The sequence below is a fragment of the Copadichromis virginalis genome, linkage group LG20 (genome assembly GCF_057382275.1).
Source record: "Copadichromis virginalis isolate Kocher_CV1m ecotype Utaka linkage group LG20, C_Virginalis_male_GT1.1, whole genome shotgun sequence".
NCBI classification, from domain to species: Eukaryota; Metazoa; Chordata; class Actinopteri; order Cichliformes; family Cichlidae; genus Copadichromis; species Copadichromis virginalis.
In genome coordinates, this window is record NC_140637.1 from 17,133,489 (window position 1) to 17,156,207 (window position 22,719).

Below are 22,719 nucleotides of genomic sequence, written 5' to 3' on the forward strand. Positions count from 1 at the left end.
CTGGGCTCCTATGTGCCCAGCGATACAGGTGAGCAGCCCCACCGTGTGCGTTATTGTTTAATAAAGCTGGTGTGCTACACATTTTAGTTTTCATGATGCAATAAATGTGTAAAACTGTTTTGTTTTGTCTCTACATACTTAAAGATTCACATTTTTGGGCGCTGCACAGCACTACAATAAATGGTGGGTTTAACAAATGTATTGACTCATCTGTCTAGGAATTTGACATTTTTAAACACAGCCCAGAGGTCTCAGAGGCTCGGAATTAAATGTTTTCTTCTTCTTTCAGCTGCTCCCTTTACGGGTTGCCAGAGCGGATCATCTGCCTCCATCTCACCTTATTTGTAGCGTCCTCCCATGTTGCATCAACCCTCTGAAATCCTCCTTCACTACATCCATTAATCTTCTCTGAGGTCTTCCTGTCTACCAGCTCCATATTCAGCATTCTTTCTTTAGTATACCCACCATCCCTCCTCTGCACATGTCCAAACCATCTCTAACTTTGTCTCCAAACTGCTCGACCTGAACTGTCTCTCTGATGTTCTCATTTCTAATCCTGTCCACTCTCTCAGTGCAAATCCTAATCTCTTCAGGTCTGCCTCCTGTCTTTCATCACTACCATCTTGTAAACCTTCCCTTTCACGCTATCCTTCTGTCACAAACCATGTGCTCCACCCTCCCTGCACTAATTTCTTCACCGTTCATGTACTGTGTTACTTTGGATGGTTAAGCTAGGCACTTAAACTCATCTACCTTCCCAGCCTCTGCTCCTTGCATTATTCCGTTTTGCCTCTGCTGATATTTATTCCTTTTCTCTATAAAGCATCCATAGCTCTCCAGGGTCTCTCCCACCTGCTTGCTACTCTTACTACAGATCACAGCATCATCTACAAACATCAATACCAAAATCAATACCAGTACACTTCTTTTCCACTATTATATAAAACTAAAAATGGCCTTGAATCTTTTTAAAATTGTTAATTAAAAGACAAAAATGAGAAGTAGTGTCGTGTGGTGGTTATGAGAGAAAAACATCTGGAGAGAATAACCAGATTTTCCAACACAAGGATTTTGTAGTCCATAATTTATTTCTTAAATATGCTTTGTATGCATACGGCTGTGTGGATACCAGTATGAAGAGGAAAGGAAACAACAGATCGACAAACATACAATGTAAACATTTTCAAAAAGAGGCTCGACAAAGAGACAGCGGGGATAAAACAAGATCGGATCAGATTGATCCTGCAGCTCTGAGCGGCTGCAGGAGTCACAAAGTGCTTTGAATTCAGAGTAAAGACACAAACAGCAGCAGAGGGGAAGACATGATGTGGGATATTTCACCGTACATATGTGCACAGGACAGTGAGCATTTGAAATGTGCAGTTTAATGCAACACTAGTGCTTAGAAACAAAAAGAAACTACTGTGAGCATTTTACTACCAGCACACAATATTCATTACCTGCTGCCTCTGTAGTGTCTCCAGCACACAGGCTGCTAGCTAAAGAGTGTTTTATTTCACATTTCAGGAGGGTAGACTGGAAGGATCAGTTTGCATAGGTTCATGATGCCTACAGCATCCCGTCTTATTTGCTTTTAACTGTGTCTGAAAGCACGGCTCCGATTGGTGGAAAAAAAATAAAAAATTGCTTTCAAAGTGTTACTCATCCACGTGTGAAAAAGGCGCCAAAATGATGCAGCTTTGTCATTAAGGGGACAGATTATGCTCATTCCCAGCTTCATGTTTTCTTTTTTGGACTGTACTGGATTAGCTCTGCATAACTCACAGTTCAAAATAACCCCATCTTACACATGGCTCATTCAGTTCACTCTGTGTCTAAATCACAAAAAACATAAAAGACATACACAGCAACAGGGACGTCACCCAGTGTTGAATGAAGTCCTGCTATGAAGCCTCGAGTTGAACATTTTAATTACTTTGGTGTTTTGAAATCAGGTGTGAGGAGCGAGACGCAGCTCTGACTCACTATCAATCACATGACCACAAGTTACCAAAGTGCTCTATTGAACATGATCTGAATCTAGTACATGACTCTATAAACACACCAGCAAACTGTTTACTGAGTAAGCAAGGATTCAGGTCGCCCTCTGGTGGCCATTAAAAAGACTACAGGGTTAAAATACAAAACTACAGCTATCTTTTATACTTTCTACCTCTGAACAAAGTGTTTATCTCAGAACTACTGTTCTTCTGATTGGCTGCTCCTTGCAGGTGGGTGGGGTCTTAGTGCCTAAGGCCATAGCTGTTGACCAAATTAGGGATATCCACTCTCACTACCATCACATGGAGTGAAGAGTAGGAAAAAAAAAAGTCTGAAAATGAGTGTTTATAGCAGTCTGAACTTTTGGCTCACAGGGATCATTGTACAAACAAACGGCACAACACAGTCACTTTGAAGCCGAGGTGTTCAAACTATGGAGTGCACCTTCAATGGAGGAGCAGTGAGACAGATGCCTCTACTCTTTCTCAGGCCAATGTGAACAGATGTCTGTAATCTTTTTACATTTTTAGTGTTAGTTTAACTTATATTTCCAGAGGATATCATTATGTAAATATCCAACAATCCACTCAGAACAAAGGATGCCCTCTATCACTGCAGAACTTGCCTGAGAATTTTTACATTATCTACAGTATTAAAGTATCCCTGTCGCAGTGGCCTGTACGTCCACGGGTACAACCCTCCAAAAAACCTCAGAATAACTAATTTGGCGTAGTTTTTAATGGCAGGCATTTGCTAAAAATGTAAACAAATTAAAAAAAGAAAAAAAAAAAAGAAAACGGGACTCAAGCTGTAGTTGAAAGCTTATTAACCATTTTCATGGAAACATTATCATACGTGTTTACGATCCTATAAGCTCCAAAGTGAAGTTAGAGCAGAAAATCAGTGTGTTCATTATTATAAGTATTACCTATGATGTTTAATATTGTTTGGCAGCACCGAAGCTCAGAGCATTATTAAAAATATGTATTTAATGCAGTGTTTACACTTGGTTTTAAAAAACCACTCTGGAAATTGGATCACAAGTGAACAGTCAAGACTCATCACAGTGTTGCCTCCAAGGATCGGACCACATGTGCTCAGACTTCCTTACAATCTGTGTGTCAAAGTGCCCCAAGTATTCACCTGTCTGTCATCAGTCAAGAGTCTGGAGAGTCCAGATGTAGAGACTGGCAGGCAAAGTTTTAAAAACGGTGCACAAAATAGCAAAAAGAAAAACCACCACGTCCTGGCTTGATGGTTTGTAAGAGATAAAGTAGCCTCTCTGACATCATGCAGCTGTTATAGAAACCTCAACATCAGCGTTTTAGCCACCACGATATCTGGATGAGAGGGTGGAGCAATGAGTGATCAGTTAAGGCTAGCAAGCTTTGTCAGAAAGTTGCATACATTAAGTGCAAGAGACACATATCTGCAAACTAGAGCTGAATGACACACAAATAAAAATAAAGAAAATAAGGAACACAGACTGCATAATTTGTCAGATAGTCTACTAAAAATGCTCCAACAGCACAAACAGAGTGGATAAGTCCAGTTCAGGGCTTTGCAGCTGCCTGTAGTGACACAGCATTGATAGGGTTGAGTTTAAAAGTTAAAAATAAAATATGAGGGAATCAAAGGAAGAAGGAGCTGTAAACACGCTTATTAATGATGTAAAGTTGGGCATTTTATCATGGGAGCCTGTGGGAACTGAGTTGTTTTTGGAGCCAGTCTCAAGTTGTTATTAGAGGGGCTGCAGTTTTTGGCACTTTGCGCTCTGGGACTGAAAATGAGGCCAACGCAGAGATGCCAAAAAAACCTCTTAATTCCTCAAGTAGAACTAAAGCTTCAGATATGGAGACAACTTGTTTACAGCTCGTTATAGAAAAAGTGCTGTCAGTACATGTGGACAGTTTGTGCTTCATAACAACAACTGGATGCAGGTGAGACTAAAGGCTGGGGAGTGACAGGTGTGTAGACATAGGCAGCAGCAGCCTCACCTCACCCAAGTCACTGAGCTGGACCTTATCACTGTGTTTCTGCTATTTTGGAACATTTTGATAGAATTATCAGACAAAAGTAGGGTAGCAGCAAAGGCAGAGAAAACCCTCATTAACTTCTAATGCACATCCAGAAGTTAGTGAGATATACAGGCCTGAAATATGACAGAACCACTTCGATCACAGAAGAGTGACAAGGGTTATTCCTAGGAGGGTTTCAAGGGATAAAGAGTCATAACGACCAGCAGAGTAACACGCTAATGTTGAGGCTTTAATGTGCACCCAGAAAAAGTCCAGAAACCAGTGGGTGGTGTCACAGTAGCTAGCTCCAACTCTATTGTTCACAGTGCCTACCAGACCACACAGAGATGGGCCATAAGCCATATCACTGGCTTGTATACTCGTATTTAATGCGGTGTATTTGGACCTGACACATTTTAAAACCAAGTGTAAACGGCGTCTGACACTCTGTCCGTTCACCCACAGATATTTACTGTGCATTGTGAACATTTTCACAGTGTGTGAGCGGTGAAGGAGCCAGGGAGGCGGCCAGTGTCAGACTTTTTAAAAACGTCTCGTTTCTGCATCCCTTTGCCTTAAAGGTTTATATGGAGGCTTTTATTCTCAGTGCAGAAAAAGTTTTTTGTATGGCTTTAACTTGTGGAAATTATGATGTTGGTGAGCATGCATGGTTATTATACACATTACCTATGTTACAGCGGAGAACAATATAATGTACCAACATATCTGTTTACTGAGGCAGTAAACGTGGTTATAAGCAGCTTTCATTTCTACTGTAAGTCTCTATTCACAGAAACACTTTGTGACATTTTCTTTGATGTTAAGTGCTAACTAAAACAGACATCTAATTTCCAAATAGGTTATATAAAAGTAGCAGATGCGATTAAATATCCCCTGATATTTGAATGCAGCTTGACAGAAGAGCGTGGAACATCTACAGGTGAGATTATGGTACCTGAGTACCCGAACTAAAACTGAAAATATTTCCTTTGCATCCTCCACCAGGTAGCTCACCACGCCACAGATCACATTGGTGGCTGCTTTTAAACCCTTGGATGAGTGAATGGTGAGTAACATACATGTTTAGGGCATATAAAGAAGATGCTTGATGCTTACAGTAAGTAAACTCTACAGTTCTCTTTAGTGTTACACATCTCCTGCAGACAAATGTCACAGTCAGCTGGAGATGATCTGATAACCTGTTTGAAATCAACTTTCATCGATCCTAACAAAGACACAGTACCAGCGAGCGTCTGGCTGTCACGACTCACAGAGAAACAAAATGAAACCTAGCAAAGAGAAGATTTTTTTTGTTTGTTTTTTGTTTTAAACACCAAACACCTCCTGTGTCAATAAATGTTGGGACAGTCAGTGAAGTTCCTGTCAAAGTATCCACCTGTGTACAGCCAGTCCTCAGCTCCTGTGTGAGGGTTTGTTCCCATCTGGAACCACCTGAGGAGGCAGTCAACAAGCCATATCTGTTTTTAATAACATGGTTATGAAAAATGCTGCACAGCATGAGCAATTAGTGTGTTGGGGACACATTAAAGGAAGTTTCCACACATTACAAATTAGATTTTGAATGCAATTTTTTGTCAATCTTCATTTGCTTATTATTGTTTTATTTTTCTTCAGTCTTTATTTAACCAGTAAATGTCAACAAAGCAGATCATTGCAGGTCTAAAACTAATTATAGCATAAACAGACTTTGGTGTTTACAACACCAAATGTGAATCTGAAATAAATGTTAAGACACGAAGAAAAACAAGCTGCGGAGCAAACAATACGAACACAATCAACTGCTAAAATATGGAGAGATAATACTTCAATCACCATGATGTTGGCTAAATTCACTCTTGAGCATTTTGGGCAAATATTTCAAACTTAAGTAAAGAGAAGGGAGGCGCATTCTGGAGTGATTGACTGTTTGGCCAGGACAGTCATTCACTGAGTCATCTGCACACTGTTAGCTTATTTTAATTAGATTTGTCAATCTATCTGTCAGACTGACAGAATTTTTCAGTATTTAAAAGTTTATTTTGTAGTGATTTATAATTTTATTGAACTTTATATGCAATCCCAGCATTAACTGGAACAATAAACTGAAGATACTGCAAATGTTAGCTATGTGCTTCAGTCTGGTAAATGGATGTCACCCACTTTATTAATTCCTGCATTATAAAGTCCTGACTCCAATAAATAAAAGCTCTATGGTTCAAATGGGTTCCAATTCAAACTAACGTCTATTTTAAAACGTCTAGCTAGTTATTTCCATCTGTAAAATGCATCACTCAAGCATTGCTTGTAGAAAATGAAATTTTGGGAGGTAGACGAATTTACACATTCTGAGTTTGGACATTATAAAATAACAGAGTGATTATACAAGCGGCCTCTCTCTTCATGTTGAACCTCTGCTCACTGTGTTTCATGCTAGAGGTAAAGTAAATCTGATTTGGTCTGATAATACTGACATATTGAGTACAAACATGAGATTGTCATGCTACAAGTGTATGAAATCATAAAATCGGTCTATAAAAAAACCTCCCCAAATCTCTTTAAATCCTCAGAACCTCTCACCTGGTTGACCACTCCTCCTCGTCCTTGGATCGTTCCCTGCGTGCAGCTCTCTGTTTCTCCTCTAAACGCTCTTTCTCAGAACTCGCCAAATCTATAAACACACAAATACAAAAGAAACTTTTAGAGAAGGTCAGACCGAAACGATAACTCGACTTCACCTTTGGCCACTGTGTTTGTATAAACTAGGAGGCTGATAATTTTGTAATCTTTCCCTACATGGTCTTTTTAACCTATTAGGCCTGGGTGGTATGACCAAAGATTCTAGTGGTTTTATAGTATACCATCATATTATTATTAGTTTACTTTTGTGTAAATGGGCCTTTATATTGACTCATTCTTTTGTCAGGCATCTTTAGGATAAAACATATTTTTGAAGTCACCATAAAGAAGAAATAAACCCTAAATAAAAAAAAGCTATTTTAGAGAACAAATACAGTAACTACTTGGAGAAAGAAGTCAGTCCTTAACAGGTTGCTTCTTCTGCTTTTTGGTTAGATGTCATGCCACTTATTTGTTTAAAAATAAGCTCTACTGTTTTCACAGAGGAGCTGTGAACCTGAAACAAACTCCATTCTGTTTCAGAGTCTCATGGCAGAGCTGATCATGAAAGCAAAGCTGTAAAATTTTCTAGTTGATCCATGTTCATTTATTGCCATGAAGTGACCAAAATAATGAGATGGTGGATAAAAGCATTAGAAAAGAGCTTCCTCTGTAGAATGTCTGGGCTCTCCCTTAGAAATTGGGCCAAGAGCTCAGAGTCAAGCTGCTCCACATCTAAAGGAGTCAGTTGATGTGGTTTGGCCATCTGATTAGGATGCCTCCTTGTTAAGGTGTTTAAGGCATGTCCAACTGAGAGGAGGTCCTGCAGCAGACCCAGGACATGATGGAGAGTTCTGCTCTCTCTGTTGGGTTGGGGATGCTTCAGTGTCCCTCCTTCAAAAGGCTGGATGAGGTGGCTGACACATCACGAAAAGTTTACTGCTCAACACTATTTTTTACTAGAAATACCTGTATAAATACACCTGTAGTGTTGATGGAGGTTACCAGACTTATCCATTACGCTCATCTCAGAGAATTTTACTCAGATCACAAAACATATGTTTAGGACCAACAAATTTTAAGGTATGTTATGGCTAAGGGGTAACCAGGATAAAGTCACACAGGACATGGCAGTCATAACAAACACTGGGTGAGGGTGACTTGGGTGAAGTGAATCTGATTCTCAGAATTTGCTAACTCATTCCTGCTTGTCATTTTATCACCTGTTAAGCTCAATGTAGACCAAAATGACCCTCAGGGCACCAGGAATTATCCCAGTGCTCCTGACGGGACCCTGTTCCACAGTTTTAGAGGCTCATAGTGTCCTGGTCACCAAAAAGTACACATGTACAGTTTCAGCTGTTCTCTTTTCAGGTGAGGTTGACGTTACCTATGTCTCCATTCTCCATCGCTCTGATGTCAGGCCTCAGCCGGCAGTCTGTTGGCAACAGTAGTCTCTCCATGCCGGGCTCCAGCTCGTTTAGTGTTATGGCAAAGCTGGTGAAGTTATACATCTATAAAAAGGGAGAAAGGGCTTTGTTCAAACAGTGCTGCATGGTGCATTGTTATGTGGTCCTATTGCCACAATGTGTATCAAAAGTTATACAAAAATGGAAACTAAAATGTGAAATAACATTTGGTGTAAACTCCATGAGGTAAAGCTAGCATGTCACACGTCTTCCACAGTTATACATATGTGAGAGCAGATTGTGTGGTCATTCCATAGGAAAGATGTCACCAATGTCTCCCACCTGACACTCAAGACCCTCAGAATGAGCTGTGCATCTGTACAACACCTTCAGCATAACTTCGATGTTACAGGTACATCGTAACGGCAAACTCTTATGAAACCCAACATTGTAACTTGCACAGTAACCTGACATGTGCTTCCCTACAGGTCACCAGTGTAGGAGGTAGAGTGGTGGATCGATCCCAGACACCTCTCACATGCTGAAGTGTCCTTGGGCTAGGTGTGTGAATTTTAAAAAGCAATTACGCTTAGATAAAAGGGTAGAATCAATTTAAGTGGGTGAATGAGACCTGTAGAAACCACTTTGAGTGCTCAACTGAGTAGAAAGGCTGTTTATCTGAACCAGTCCATTTACTGTGACAGGCTGCCTGTTTCCTCGCACCCATTTACATCTACTACCACTTACAACCACCTCGACCATTTTCTCTCTAGACCAGTGGTTCTTAACCTTGTTGGAGATACCGAACCCCACCAGTTTCATATGCGCATTCACTGAACCCCTCTTTAGTGAAAAATAAAATGTGATTTTTTTTTCAAATTCAAGACATAGATATGTTTTTTACTGGTGCACAAAATGAGCCATGCATGTCACGGTGGAGGCTCTGCTGAACTCCTAAAATCCGACTAACCGAACCCCTAGGGTTCGATCGAACCCAGGTTAAGAACCACTGCTCTAGACCAAAAATGGTTGAGGAATCATGGTAATGTGAAGCGCACATCGTAGGGCACATATAAGCAGAACTGATTTTTCTGTCTGTTCAGACAGCAGTACTTTTCCTGAATGCTTTTTGCTACTGTGATACACCAAATACCCCCATAAAGCTCGTCTTCTCTTCTTTTCAAAACCATTTGAATTTTTGTCTCTAGCACAAACAGTAAAGGAATTATCGCCATTCAAAGAGCGCTTGTAAAATGAGCCCTCCGGTCAGTTCGATGGTGAAAAAGACTCAAGTCATCTCATTTTTTCCAGGATTTGTAAACCATTAAAAGAGGCATGAAATCTTCAGGACTGAAAAGCAGATTTAAGCTCTGTTGCAAATGATCATGAGATCAATTAAGTGCTTCCCTTTAAAGCTTAGTAAAGTTAAACTTTAGGCACTCTTTGTGCAAAAAGATGAGCAGCAAATTTCAAAGAAAGCACCATGTGATCGTATAATTTTGCATGGCCTCATTAAATATACTAAAGCAAGCTCATTATGAGGGTGTGAAGCCAGGATTTTTATTATATTTGGCTGATTTTATACAGTCAAATACTTTCCAGTGATAACTGAACAATATTTCTGCAGGAAATGCCAAACCTCATCACCGACCTGTGCTGAGTGAGCGGGCCGAGATGTTATCCTCCACAGTAAGGCACTTCCTGGTATCACAGTCACAGTCTCTTGAACTTCTGGCATCTCATCTGCCTCCTCTGCTTCACAGCTACGCTCCTACACACACAGAAACAGACACACAGCTAGTTAAACAACTCCGTCTAACGAGTTTGGGTTTACATTACAAACAGTTCATGTGCAAACGGGTGATTAACAGAACTACGGTCGCCACAAATTCAACACGTCTCTCAAGCAACGATGCATGTCATTGCAAGACATCATGGATTAGTGCTGGCAATGATCTAATCAACACTACACTCTCAACATAACTAGACAACAGCAGCAGCACACTACAGATATCAATACACTTTCACCTTACCTTCTACTAAAGCCACTGCATGTTATTGTGAAAGGAAAAGATGCAGTTTAAGAGAAGAATTTCAGAGTTGTGAGAAAAAAAATCACACATCAAACATGTTAAAGAGAAACGTGAGAGCAAACTCAGAGGGATTTCATCTCAGCTTTCAGTAAAAGCAGAAACGATCCTCACCTGTCTCAGCTTCTTTGACTCGCCCCCGCTCTTCTTCTCAGACTTCTTGTACGCGTCGTAAACCTTGGGGTCCACGCTGTACATGCACTCTGTCCATTTCCCATACATAACTCGCCGCTTCTTCTTACTGTTTCAACAACAAACTCCATTTAGAGAAAACTAACACAACTAAAATTCACAGACAGTGATGACGTGCTTAGGTTCTTACCTTTTATCTTGGATATGACCTTCTACTTTGTGCAGTTCCTTTCCAAACATCCCACAGGGTTTGAAGTTTAGGACACACTTATCACCCGTCCTGACGAATTAAAGGCAAAATTATTGTTTAATAAATATCAGTGATTCAAAAAGCTGTAAGTTTTCATTACCTGTGGTTGACTATCTCTACAGTTCCATACTGTTCAATCCAGAGTTTTCCCAGGATGATGTTATGCACACAGCACATTGGATTCGTCCACGTGTAAGCTTCTTTATGTCTGTCACAAAATCACAACATCTTAAAGGACCAGTTCGACATTTTCTAAATAATAATAAAAACTTCAGCACTCACAATTACATATATAATGTATTTAATAAGATGTAAATCAGCCCGAGGCTTTCCCCTGCTGTGCTATATTAAATACATAAAATACAAAATACAAGTTCGAGAGTTAAGCATGCTGTGGGTTTTTTTCTAAAAGGATATATACAACTGAGAAGATTTTCACACAATTTGTGAAGTTAGCGTTTTACTCAACAACCCAAAAGAAGTGGAAAATAACCAATAACGCTTATTTTTCAGCAGGGAATATATTAATAAAGCCCTCATTTTATCTGTCAAACACTCAACTTATTACATTTCATTGAGCTAATAACTCTGCTGAATACATGCTTAAGGAAGACAGATTTTTATATCAATGGTTCATCATTTCACATCTAAATATAATTTAAAAGTCTCAAAATACAACTGTACGTAATTAAATACACTTACTGCTCATCCATAACAATAACTCTGAAGATTTTGTTAACCCATTAGATGCCAAATGAATCTTAATCAACTGAAACCTCAGTTTCATACGATCGCCACCTTTGTAAATCCCCTTTTCGTCAGTGTACAAAAGTTCAACTACATATTTTATCCCTGAGATAAGTCAACATAAAAAAAGAAACGCAAGTTTAACAATATGTCTCAGTTTCTGTACATGAAAAAAGAAATCCCGATGCAATAAATGAAAGAAAAATTACATGAAAAGTTCTGGCCTGCCATTACCCAGACTGTCCTGCAATTCTAGTTTTTATTAATTCCCTGTGGACCCACTCTAAAAAAAGTGGGAAATTTCTATATTAGTTCATTTTAAGGACAGGAACTTTTCTGTTATTTAATGGTTTATCTATTACTTAATTATGCTGTTGTAGTACAAATAACCACAAGGAAGGTCCTTGTCAGTAGGAAAAGGTGTAAAACGCAAAATATAAAGAAACTATGATCTGAAAACCTCACAGAGAAAGCATCTTCAACATCACAAACATCCAATAATTAACTGGATGCTTTTATTTTTTATTGGACTGAAGTTAGGGGAAAATTGCTCAGTGTGTCAAACGTCAACAGAGTCAGTTTACAGCACTCATGTTCAATGTGATAATACTGTGTGTAGATAAATTCCATGTATCAGCACATCTAAAACGCTCTAGTTAACATAATTTCTTGCTTGTTCAGTCCATAAGTGAAATCCGGATCATTTGAGGTTTTATTTATAGTTTTAAAGAATTAATTAGGACCAAGTCATGAGGAATTTTGAGAGCTTTGAGCAGACCCAGATTAGTCGTTTAACCCTTTCCCATGACTACGCTAATCTAACCAGCTGCTGCTTGCGGCTTCTTCAACATGAATGAACATGAGGTCATCCAAAGTTCAACATGTTATGAAAGTTTAATAATGCAGCTAAAAGCCTAGCACCAGCAGAAAAGTGGGTGTGCAGAACACTAGATCAATAACTGCAGGGAAATCTCACTTTAGTAACTCCAGCGTCATGGTGCCTTTAGGTTCAGCTTCCACACTTTTGCCCCAGAACTTGAGCTTTGGGTAGATAGAGCCATGAAACTCAAATTCTTTCTTCAGCGACTCGGCGTGGAAGGCACTGATGGGAGGGTGGTGGCTCACCTGCTCCGAGATCAATCTGTAGCCTTCGTCCTCCCTTAAAAAAGATGATTTGAAATAACTGGATGACCTGAAGTATCATCATAAAGGCATAATGAAGCTTCAACCCATCCTCTCCAATACCTTGTGAGTTCATAGGTCTCCCCCAGCAAAGGATTGAAAGGCTTTCCAGTCCTCTCCCATTGAGATGCTACAGCCGAAACAGCAAATGCAGCAACAACCTGTCACAGAGATGTAACGTGAATCAGAGCCGGGCTGCAGCCACTGACAGCAAGTGAAAAGTCATTTTTAGAAAACAATCCCTCATTCCTGCTTTTCTAGTGTTTATTTTGGGTTTATTTTTGGTTCATACACTTAAAAAAAAGAAAGAAAAAGAGCTTTAAACAGTTCATTATTTTCCTTAGCAATGTTCAGAGGAAATGTATTTCTGGGAGAAATTTAAATGCACTGACAGTATTTTTAAAACATCACAACATCACGTGTGTGTGCTGCCTGTACCTGCATGCGGTCTATGGAGTCTGATAAACTGCAGGCTTTGTGGATGAGGTGAGTGTGCTCCATGTACTCTGAGATTCTCTGGAGAAAGCTGAGCGGCTCGTTAAACACGACCGGCATTGCTATTTTGGACAGCTCCTGTGGCAGCACAACAAAAACAATCAATCACTCTCATTCAGAAAAATAACTCAAAGGCTGACAGAAATTACCTCACTTCAAACAACTTATGCAACACATTACTTAACTTACAACAAACATTCACCGGTTTTAAAAAGCAGGAGTAACAATAGCACAACATTCACATTTACAGTTCAGATGTTCATTTAATTATTTTGGTTATTTTGAAATGACTTCCAGAAGCAAATGTAAAGACGAGTTCAGTCAAGACTGATTTTGTAACAGAGAGATTAAGTAAGCAAAAGCACTCAGTTATTCAAAGTTGACCTGTTATGCTTTCACCTTGCTGTCAGCAAATATGGAAATTTCCCTAATATGGTCATCGCAGCTCGAGTGTGACCACAGAAGCTCTGCCCACATGGTTACAAGGAGCAGCCAATCAGAAGACAGTTGGATTAGAGGGATGGGATAAGACAAATATGGATTATTTCTAACCTAACTGTGCAAAGCAGCTCTACTAGACTGCAAGAATAAAAATGTGAAAGTGGAAATAAGCAGAACAGGAAAATATAATCACTCCAATCTTAAATCTGATCAACCCTATCTCTAATAATCAGCTATGTACCGCAGGCCCTCAAGCTGGCAGAGGTTAAACCTTTACTTAAAAAGCCATCTCTAGACCCAGCTCCCTTAGCTAATAATAGGCCAATTTCTAACCTTCCTTTCATATCAAAAATTCTTGAAAGGGTAGTTGTCAAACAGCTAACAGATTATTTGCAGAGGACTGGCTATGTACAATTTTTAGACTGTAGCTTTCTTTTCTCACAGTTTCATTTGGAGATTGTGAAAACCAGAGATGACATAATAGGGACACAGCTAGAAACTAGTAGAAACCTATAGGCTAAATCAGATATCTCACCCCTGCCCCTAATGACAGCTGAACCAGGATTTATATGAGCACATTGTGTTGCTGCACCGATGCATGCACACAGCTTAAGTTCACAATAGTGATGGGACATATTTCCACTTGATAGTGCAGTAAAGCCGTTGGTCGAGTACTTTTTCTTTTCTTTCTGTAGTCATTAGTAATTATAACTACAGGTACTGACACTCTGGACAGACCATTAATGAAGCTATAATATGACGCAACTTTGTGTATAAGTATTTCATGTCACAGTGACCACAGAAATGAAAATCATAGATTCAAAATCAGCACCCAGCAATATTACTTGAGACAGACATGAGTTTGGTAGGACTCACCATACCGATGCATTTCTTCAGAATATTCCAAACACTGAAGTTATTTCTGGAGATCATTTCAGCTGGCAGCTTTTTCCTGGATCGAATAAGAAAAACGATATTAAGCAACAAAAACTGTTTTAATAGATATCAAGGCCATTATCAATTCTGCTTAGAGCTCATATTTCTCATTAGCTCTCTTTTGCTTAGATCTTTGATAAAAAGTTGTGCTAGCATGCTGACATTACCTCTTATTCCAAAATATATGCAGGGTGGACAGCTCAGTTCAATTTTATTTATATAGCGCCAAATCACAACAACAGTCGCCTCAAGGCGCTTTACTTAACTTTGGCTCTTGGCGAAGGCGGTCGCACTTTTCTCCTCTCCCTTCCCTTATCTTCCCTGCTTAGCGTCTTGTGTCCTTGGCTAGTCTCATCTATTTTCTTACTCTTTCCCTGGAACACTTTCTCACAGTCTGTTCTCTAAAACCTAAAAGAGGAATTATGGATTTGATCAACTGGTCCCTGAACACAACTGACATCCTCTTCTCAACGAGAAGCCTGGGCTCGGGTGAGCCTGAGTGTCCTGGAGTGTCCCTGCCGGATACACGATGGACGGGTGGCATAAGTGGAGGATGGCAAGACTGTCGATTGAAGACATCGAAGACATCTACCTGTTCGGAACTATGATAACAGGGTTCTTGCTGATTGCTGATCGGAGCTGGCTTGGCCCTAGCTTATCGAAGATTAAAGAAAGCGGAATTGGCTGTTCAAAACCCCACAAGGCTGCCCGCTGTGTTGAAACGATTGGACGAGTCGTGAGTTCTCAAAATGGGCTCATTGAACGCAGCACGGATAAGATCTTGGAGAAGTTTGAGGCTGCCGTGAACACTCAGAATAAGACCACTGAGCGAAAATTGGATAACATATTGGAGAAGGTCATGGCAGTCTTGAGTTCTCAGAATCTGCTCTTTGAGCGCAAGACTGATAACATCATGGAGCGCAAGATGGATAACATTGTAGACAAGCTCACGGCTCTACAACGGGAGATTGAGAGACCAGTGTTGGACTGCTAGAACAGCTTTGAAATTCACATGAGTTGTTCGCACTACAGTAAAAACCACCATCATTTCATGCAGCTACCACTTCGGCGCCAGCTGTGGTCTCAAGGCTGGAGCTGAACAAAAACACCCAGATAGTTGACTGTGCATAGATTGTTTCTTCCTATCCTACGTAAGGCCACCTGGGTTGGCTGGAAGACTTTACTTAGCCTGGCAGGGCGAAGGACAGTGTCTCAGCTGAAGTCTGGACACACACACACACACACACACACACACACACACACACACACACACACACACACACACACACACACACTTTGAATGAAACGGATGAACCAGAATTGGTTTGTAAAAATGCTGCAACTTCAGTGATGTGGCACTGGTTTAGCTTTCGTCCGTCAGATACACAACAAAGCACTATTTTTGGTAGCGCATGCTAGCGGGCCGTCGTTATTACCGTGTTCTTTGGAAAATACGGCACACATAAAATCAATCCTTTGATTTTTCTGAAAATCAACAGTGCCCCTTATAATCCCGTGTGCCTTATGTATGAATTCTGGTTGTGTTTACTGACCTCGAAACGATTTTATGTGGTACACGGTGCTGGAAAATGTTTTAGTACGACTTTGCCAAGGTACGAACCCGCACAGCTTGATGGGCATTACGGCTATCGTAGGGAGGAGCCTCGTGGAGTGATACGCACTGTGCTTCAACATAATATTACCGTATTGTGTGTGTGTATAACCTCTTTCTAAATTTCGTGGATATTATACATGGTTACGCTGAGGATATGTCGGCCAATTTCCACTGGAAATGCCTTTTGGTTAAACTGTCAGCAAGGAATTTGCATTTGCACTGTAAAATTTTTATATAACTTTAATGCAAAAAACAGCTGCTTGTTTAAGTGAAGATACGTTGATTTTTTTTGGCACTAATAAAGTTGTGGAGTTGTAAAGTATTTTGTCTAGTGTCAATTATATCGTCAGTTATATTGTTATCACAAATTTTCAAATGTATATCGTGATAAATATTTTTGGTCATATCGCCCTGCTCTACATGCAGGTATACACTCATCCCCCCCTCCCCTTCCAAACGCCTTCAATGCTTATTCCCTCCCGATGCAGACGGTGGATCAAAGGGGACCAGTGCATATGCTGCAGGCCCAGATGCGCTGTCTACACGGGCTGTCTCTCACCTTTTACCCATCCCTGTTGCTTGTCATATGTTTCTATGGTGTATTGACAGTCATGTGCTTTTTGTGCCGGGGTGTTTTTTTTCTGCTCTCAAACTGTTCTCCCATTAGGAGCTCAGTCGGAGTTTTTTTCTCCTCCTCTCACCTCGTGTTATGTATTTTCGTTGTTTTTTCCTATCAGCCTACCTCTCTGACATGTCTCCCAATGTGATGTCTGTGTAAAGATTAGTCAGAGGGTTCCTTTGTAAGTGCGCATGCACCATTAGCCTGCTGTAACCTATAATTTCCTTCGGGATTAATTCTATTCTGATTCTGATTTATATTGTACATTATATCCTATAATAATAGATACAGAGAAAAACCCAACAATCATATGACCCCCTATGAGCAAGCACTTTGGCGACAGTGGGAAGGAAAAACTCCCTTTTAACAGGAAGAAAGCTCCAGCAGAACCAGGCTCAGGGAGGGGCGGGGCCATCTGCTGCGACCGGTTGGGGTGAGAGAAGGAAGACAGGATAAAGACATGTGGAAGAGAGATTGTCAGAAAGACAATCATACCAACAGATAATTTCTAATCACTAATTACCAAAACCTAACATTCATGTCTTTGGGAGGAAGCTTTAATATAAGATGGGAGCATGCTAACTCCACATGACCATCCACCTCTGGAACATCTACTGCAGAGGTGTCCACAGACCTTCTGGCAGAGGACAGTGATGGCAGAGTTGGTAGAGCAGACAAAACCAATTGCAGCCACTGGGGTTGATGTGATCTTCTCTAAACTATTTTAATCTAATCTGTCACACTCAAATAAAGCACCTCTGGCAACATTATTCACACTCGGTCAGCTGATACAGAGGATGCCCAATCTTCTGCATGATGCAAAATGCCACAAATTTCAGTTAATTTAAAATATGCTTAATTTTTTGAAGACTGTAATTCACAGTTTTAAATTACTCTTAAATACAGACATAATTTCTTTTATCGTCTGAGGTTATAACTGTCCTCCAAATTCTTTTCTCCAGTTTGAATATCTATTAGTAAAATTAGTTGTCAGTACAATGCTTTTTATGTTAATATAACATTAGTGGACATTGGTACTGACATGCATTACATGGAATATGTAATACACAACTGGCAGGTCATATATGAGTATTGGTTTAATTTAGAGATGCAACACTATTCTTTCAAATAATATCCCCTCGTTTTCTGATTTAATGAGTGTTTTAATACAAAGTAGCTCCCAAATCGTGCACCCAAACATTAATATTGTAAATACACAAAAAAAATAGTGAATGACATTTAAATTTACTATATTAGTACATATCAACAGCCCTAACTAATAGTGAGGGGAAGAGAATTTTGGAAGAAGTGAAACTGATCACTTTTACCACCTAAAGAAAAAGAAAACAGGCTAATTAAACCACCGATGTCGTGGCTTCAGCTGGACTCAGGATGTCAACAGCCTTCAGCTCGAGTGTGTCATTAATAGAGAACAACTAATGCTAACATGGTGGCAAGCAATTTAAAGAGGCAAGAGGAAACCAAGCATCCATTCAGCGAGAGACTTTGCCTACTGTGAAAGAGCACAGTATCTGAACAGGCAGCAATAACATTTATTTGACTGTGTAAAAAGTGTCTGATAAGGAGATGGATGCACGTTATAGTTCACCTTGTTATAGTCTGTGAATACACGCAAACCTTGGAATCTTGGTTTTCTCTTTTTTCCTTTTGAAAATTACTAAATGTGTATATATTCAAGGATTCCAAGGTGTTCAATGTCATTCTAACACATGTATTCACATGAGGTGAAACAAAATTGTGCACCTAGGTTCCGTGTAAAAGCCAAGAGAACACAAAAGAGCAATACAGGAAAAAGGGAAAAGAAAAAGTATATACAGTATCAGTACAAATAAGACCATTTTCTAAAAATAATCAAATTGTGTGCAGTGGAAAGACAAGTGGCTTCACATGTCTGTTTCCTCTGGCTGGGAGCAGCAGAGACTACAGAGCACCACCAGAGTTCAACCGTCTTGCAGCCTGAAGAAGAAGCTGTTCCTCAGTCTGGTGGTTCTGCAATTGATGCTCCGCAACATCCAGCCTGAGGGGAGAGGGGAGTGGGACAAACAGTCTGTTTCCTGGGTAAGTAGGGTCTTTCAAGACAGAGAGGCCCTTTTGCTGCTAGTGTAGATGTTTGTGGTGACGGTGGTCTGGGGGATGCTGCCAACAATGCTCTGTGGAGCTTTCACCACCCTCTGCAGAGCCTTCCTCTCTACCACAAAGCATGACATCCCACAGTGATGCAGGAGCACGGAACACTCTTCACCACACATCTCTAAGTTCAGAACTCATGATAGATCATCTGTCTCCATCTTACTCTATCTCTAGCACCCTCCTCTCACACACCAACCCTTTCACTCTTGCTGCTATCCTTCTGTCATAAATCACCCCAACACTTGTCTCCTCTCCTAACTACCTACAAACTCCTTTTCACCTCTCTTATGCACTGCCCATTGCTTTAAATGGTTGACCCCAGGTACTTGTGCACCTTCACTCTGTTTGCTCCTTGCAGCCTCACTAAATTTCACTACTCTTTTCTCTAAAGCATACCTCCACCTCTCCAGGTTCTTTTCCACCTGCTTCCACCCTCACTACAGATCACAATATCATCTGCAAACATCATAGCATCAGGGAGACTCCTTTATCAATCTCTCCATCACTCCTGCTTTAACCTTTCAGAGGATCGAGGTGATCACTCAGAACAGCTCTGCGTCAATGAAGTGATTATGTTTTTCCGTAATTATTCCCCGCGTGTGCACGGCCCCTCACCTGCGCTCCCACACTCCATTCTCCTGTGTGGCATCTTTAAAGCTGACCTCGCAGGAATCATCTGACTCCAACCCTGGGGATGATGAGCAAGAGCGGGAGTAGGAGGAGGAAACAAAGTAAGTATACAGGAAATAACTATATATAATTAACTAATTTGGGCCTTCGTCGACATGTCTCACCTGTCTCAGCGTCGAAAAACTCCTCCTCGCTGTTCATACTGAGCAGACAAAGTAGCTGCAGGTTACTCAGAAGTCATGTTTCCACCGTTGGCCTGTCCCTGGAGTCCAGCCTCCCTCCGAGCATCACAGACAGCAGCACCCACCACCTACAACGACACCAGCAGCGTCAACACCAAGCGCATGAGTAATGTAATCAAAACAAAAACAGCTTCCTCTCTGGCTGTCAGTCGCCGTGCTCCTCTAAAAAAGCCATTAGTTAGCTTTAAGACTAGCTAACGAGCCCTTAGCATCGCTGCTGCAGATGGTGTAAATGTCCGCTGGGCAAAAAACGATGTAACAACATCAACACAGTCAACAACAAACCACAGCCGACACTGGCACGGACATTTAAACACAGCTCAGTCACATATACCTGTGAGTTCAGGTAAAATTAATGCTCCGGTAAAATAAACAACCGAGCACTGTGGTGCCTCTGGAAGTAGGCGGAAGTGGGCAGCAAGGACACCACGATTGGCAGGTTCGTCAGCCAATCAGAGCGCAGGATGCAGAGGTCCAGAAAATAAAGGGCAAAGAGCAAACGTGGGGTCCAAAGGCTATTTTTACACATAACCAATAATGTGACATTAAAAAAGGCAACACTGGGCTCAGGCTGGATGGACCAGACTCTTTAAATATTAATATTAATATGTGTTAAGTGATTATTATAAGTTTATTATTTTATTTTATTTATACCAGTAACACAGGCGCACATAGAAGCTAAAGGGTTTGTAATCGCGAGTTTAAAATGACCAAGACTTACTAAATATTTAAATAAATCTGCAGTTGTTTATATGCATGCAAATTATTAGGCTGCATTATTAAACTGTACCTTAATTTGTACATTTTGTACGATCTTTAGCTTTTAATACAGGTGCAAATTCACCCCTGACATGGAGATAAATAATGGATTGATGAGTTTGTGGTAACATCCTGAGGCAATCTTAGTTCATGTACATTTTGTGTGGTTGGAATGATGGATGGGTGGTTTATTATAGTGTAACATTGAAGAGCAGGTTAAAAAAATATATCGAAAGATGAAATATCAACGGGTTGTTTAAAAATTCTAGAGGTTTCTTTTGTTTTTATTTGTTTTTAACATTGTGGAATTTTCTTTTAGGTTTTCTTTTAATTTTCTTTTAAGCTTCCTTGCCTGAATTTTTTTAGCAGGAAAAAGGAAAATCAGTGTTATTTTGTGCTACAAACTAAGTGCTAGTTTTCATTTTTCAATTGCTGAAATATTACATTTTATCCAATAATTAGACTATAAATCTATATTAATTCAACCAAATCATTAAGGAATATGGTTTAATTGTGTCAGCCCTGTGATATAAAGCCTACATTTCCACATGCCATTGAATTTCTTATAAAGCACCCACTAAGATATTTAATTGATTCATGTTGAGATGATAAAATGCAGTGAGGCAGTACAGAAGCCCATCAATAAATGGCAAAGAGTTCATTCTCTTTAATAAGCCTTTAAGTGCACATAAATGTTAAGTCATTATTACAATAAATTGTTGTAAATGCATTGTGGTGCAAATGCATTGTGGTGCAGATGCACTGTAGCGTTTGTGCAGAAGGTAAGATCAGTTTGTCTGTGTAGCTTCTCAGCCATCCAGTTCATTGTAGTCTAAGGAGCTTGGACTGAATTCTTGAGGAAATTTCACCTCTCATCCAAGAGGGTTCTCCATGTTAAGTCATTATTATAAAAATTGTTGTAAATGGATTGCAGTGCACCAAGAAGCCTCTTGAATGCTTGGATAAGAAGTGAAACATCTAAAAGTAATTTAAAGAAGTCCAGTTGCTTTCTTCACAAGCTCCTTAGAAGTTAAGATCAGCTCTTTCTGAACACTGAAGATTAAAAAAGAAAAATGTTATTTTTCACAACCTGACAACCCAGATGTTCTTATAATGGTTCATAAAGCACTAGTAAATGATTCATAACCCATTAACGCTATCACTGAAAAATGTGGCAGAAAAAGAGCCGCTTATGTAGTCAGCTGAAAAGCAGGTGGTTTTGACACTTGACTCAATGGAAGCATTATCAACATTATCTTAAGAGCCTTTTTTTTGTGCCTGTTCCGTGACGGGTGTCTTCATGGACATCACCCTGTGCATCTCCACTCATCCACTCCTGTATCCAGAGAGCAAAGGTGTGACTGAGGTGTGGAAGGACGATGGGGGAGGAACCCGACTGTTTGGTTATTATAACAGCTGTTTAATAGCATAATAGCTGCCCGATGAAGATTTAGGTTGTTGTTAGCTGGAAGAGGAAACATCTCATGTCCGTTACAAACCACAAAGACCTGCCTATGGTCCTTTCAAACACAGCTCCATTATCCACAAGGTGGCAGCTTTACACAAACATCCCTCTTGCTTTATTCATTCTGCTAATTTTTTATTTTATTTTTGCAGACACTGGTCAATATTTCAAAAATAAATTTCAGTTTAAAACTAATATTAAATTAGAGCAACACTACACAGAGGGGAATTGTGCAAACACCCTTTTAAAGGGGAGACCTGTAATGTTTGAACTTATTTTCTGTAATATATACAATGGAAGATGAAATGCTAAGCAAGGTTTAAAATAATGAGGTACAAGCAATCCTTGTGAGCCACAAAACTCAGGCTTCATCTGAGCTAAATGCTCTATTTCAGGCATTTTTTTCTACTCCTTGCTCTGTTTTCTTTTTCTTTTCTTTTTTTTCTTATTACAGCAGCACCACCTACTGTTCTAACCCTGTGTATGGCATGCAAGGTGCAGCCAATCAGAAGAAAGCTGGCTGAAAAGCAGATGAGCTGAACTGAATTGATGCGAATAGAGCATCAGTGAGGAGCTGCAAAAAGACCTGGTATATATAAAAAGATTATTATGAGCTAAAACATGCAAATGTAGTTTGTTAGAGGCGGATAAAAAATGTAACTGGGAATTAAGATAATTTATTCATAGTAGTAGTCGGTTAGTTGGGTTAATTGCTTGTCAGATTTCCAGAAGGAGAAAGTGGAAAAAACTGCTTAAGAATCAAAGAGAGACCGGAAAACCGTCAAAATAAAAGCCTCCAAACTGCCTCTCTACATCAGGCGTATGGGATGATAACAGTATGATAGCAATATGAAAACACGAGGTAACAAACACTTAAAATTGTATCTTTTGTATGGAAATTTACAAAATAAACTTAATCAT

The 22,719-nt window shown here is 39.9% G+C and overlaps 1 protein-coding gene across 1 annotated transcript; it reads right to left on the bottom strand.

Moving 5' to 3' along the window:
* Positions 1-1,059: 1,059 nt before the first annotated feature.
* Positions 1,060-20,003, bottom strand: LOC146684546 (oxysterol-binding protein-related protein 2-like). The gene is made up of 14 exons (XM_085443345.1): positions 19,909-20,003; positions 19,497-19,642; positions 19,318-19,390; positions 14,258-14,333; positions 12,884-13,018; positions 12,509-12,606; positions 12,240-12,422; positions 10,617-10,724; positions 10,457-10,546; positions 10,249-10,375; positions 9,696-9,815; positions 8,026-8,149; positions 6,597-6,687; positions 1,060-5,471 (listed from the first exon to the last, which is right to left on the bottom strand). Exons 2-14 carry the CDS (start codon positions 19,531-19,533, stop codon positions 5,369-5,371), a joined length of 1,365 nt encoding a protein of 454 aa, XP_085299471.1. The 5' UTR covers positions 19,534-19,642; positions 19,909-20,003; the 3' UTR covers positions 1,060-5,368.
* Between the last annotated feature and the right edge of the window lie 2,716 nt (positions 20,004-22,719).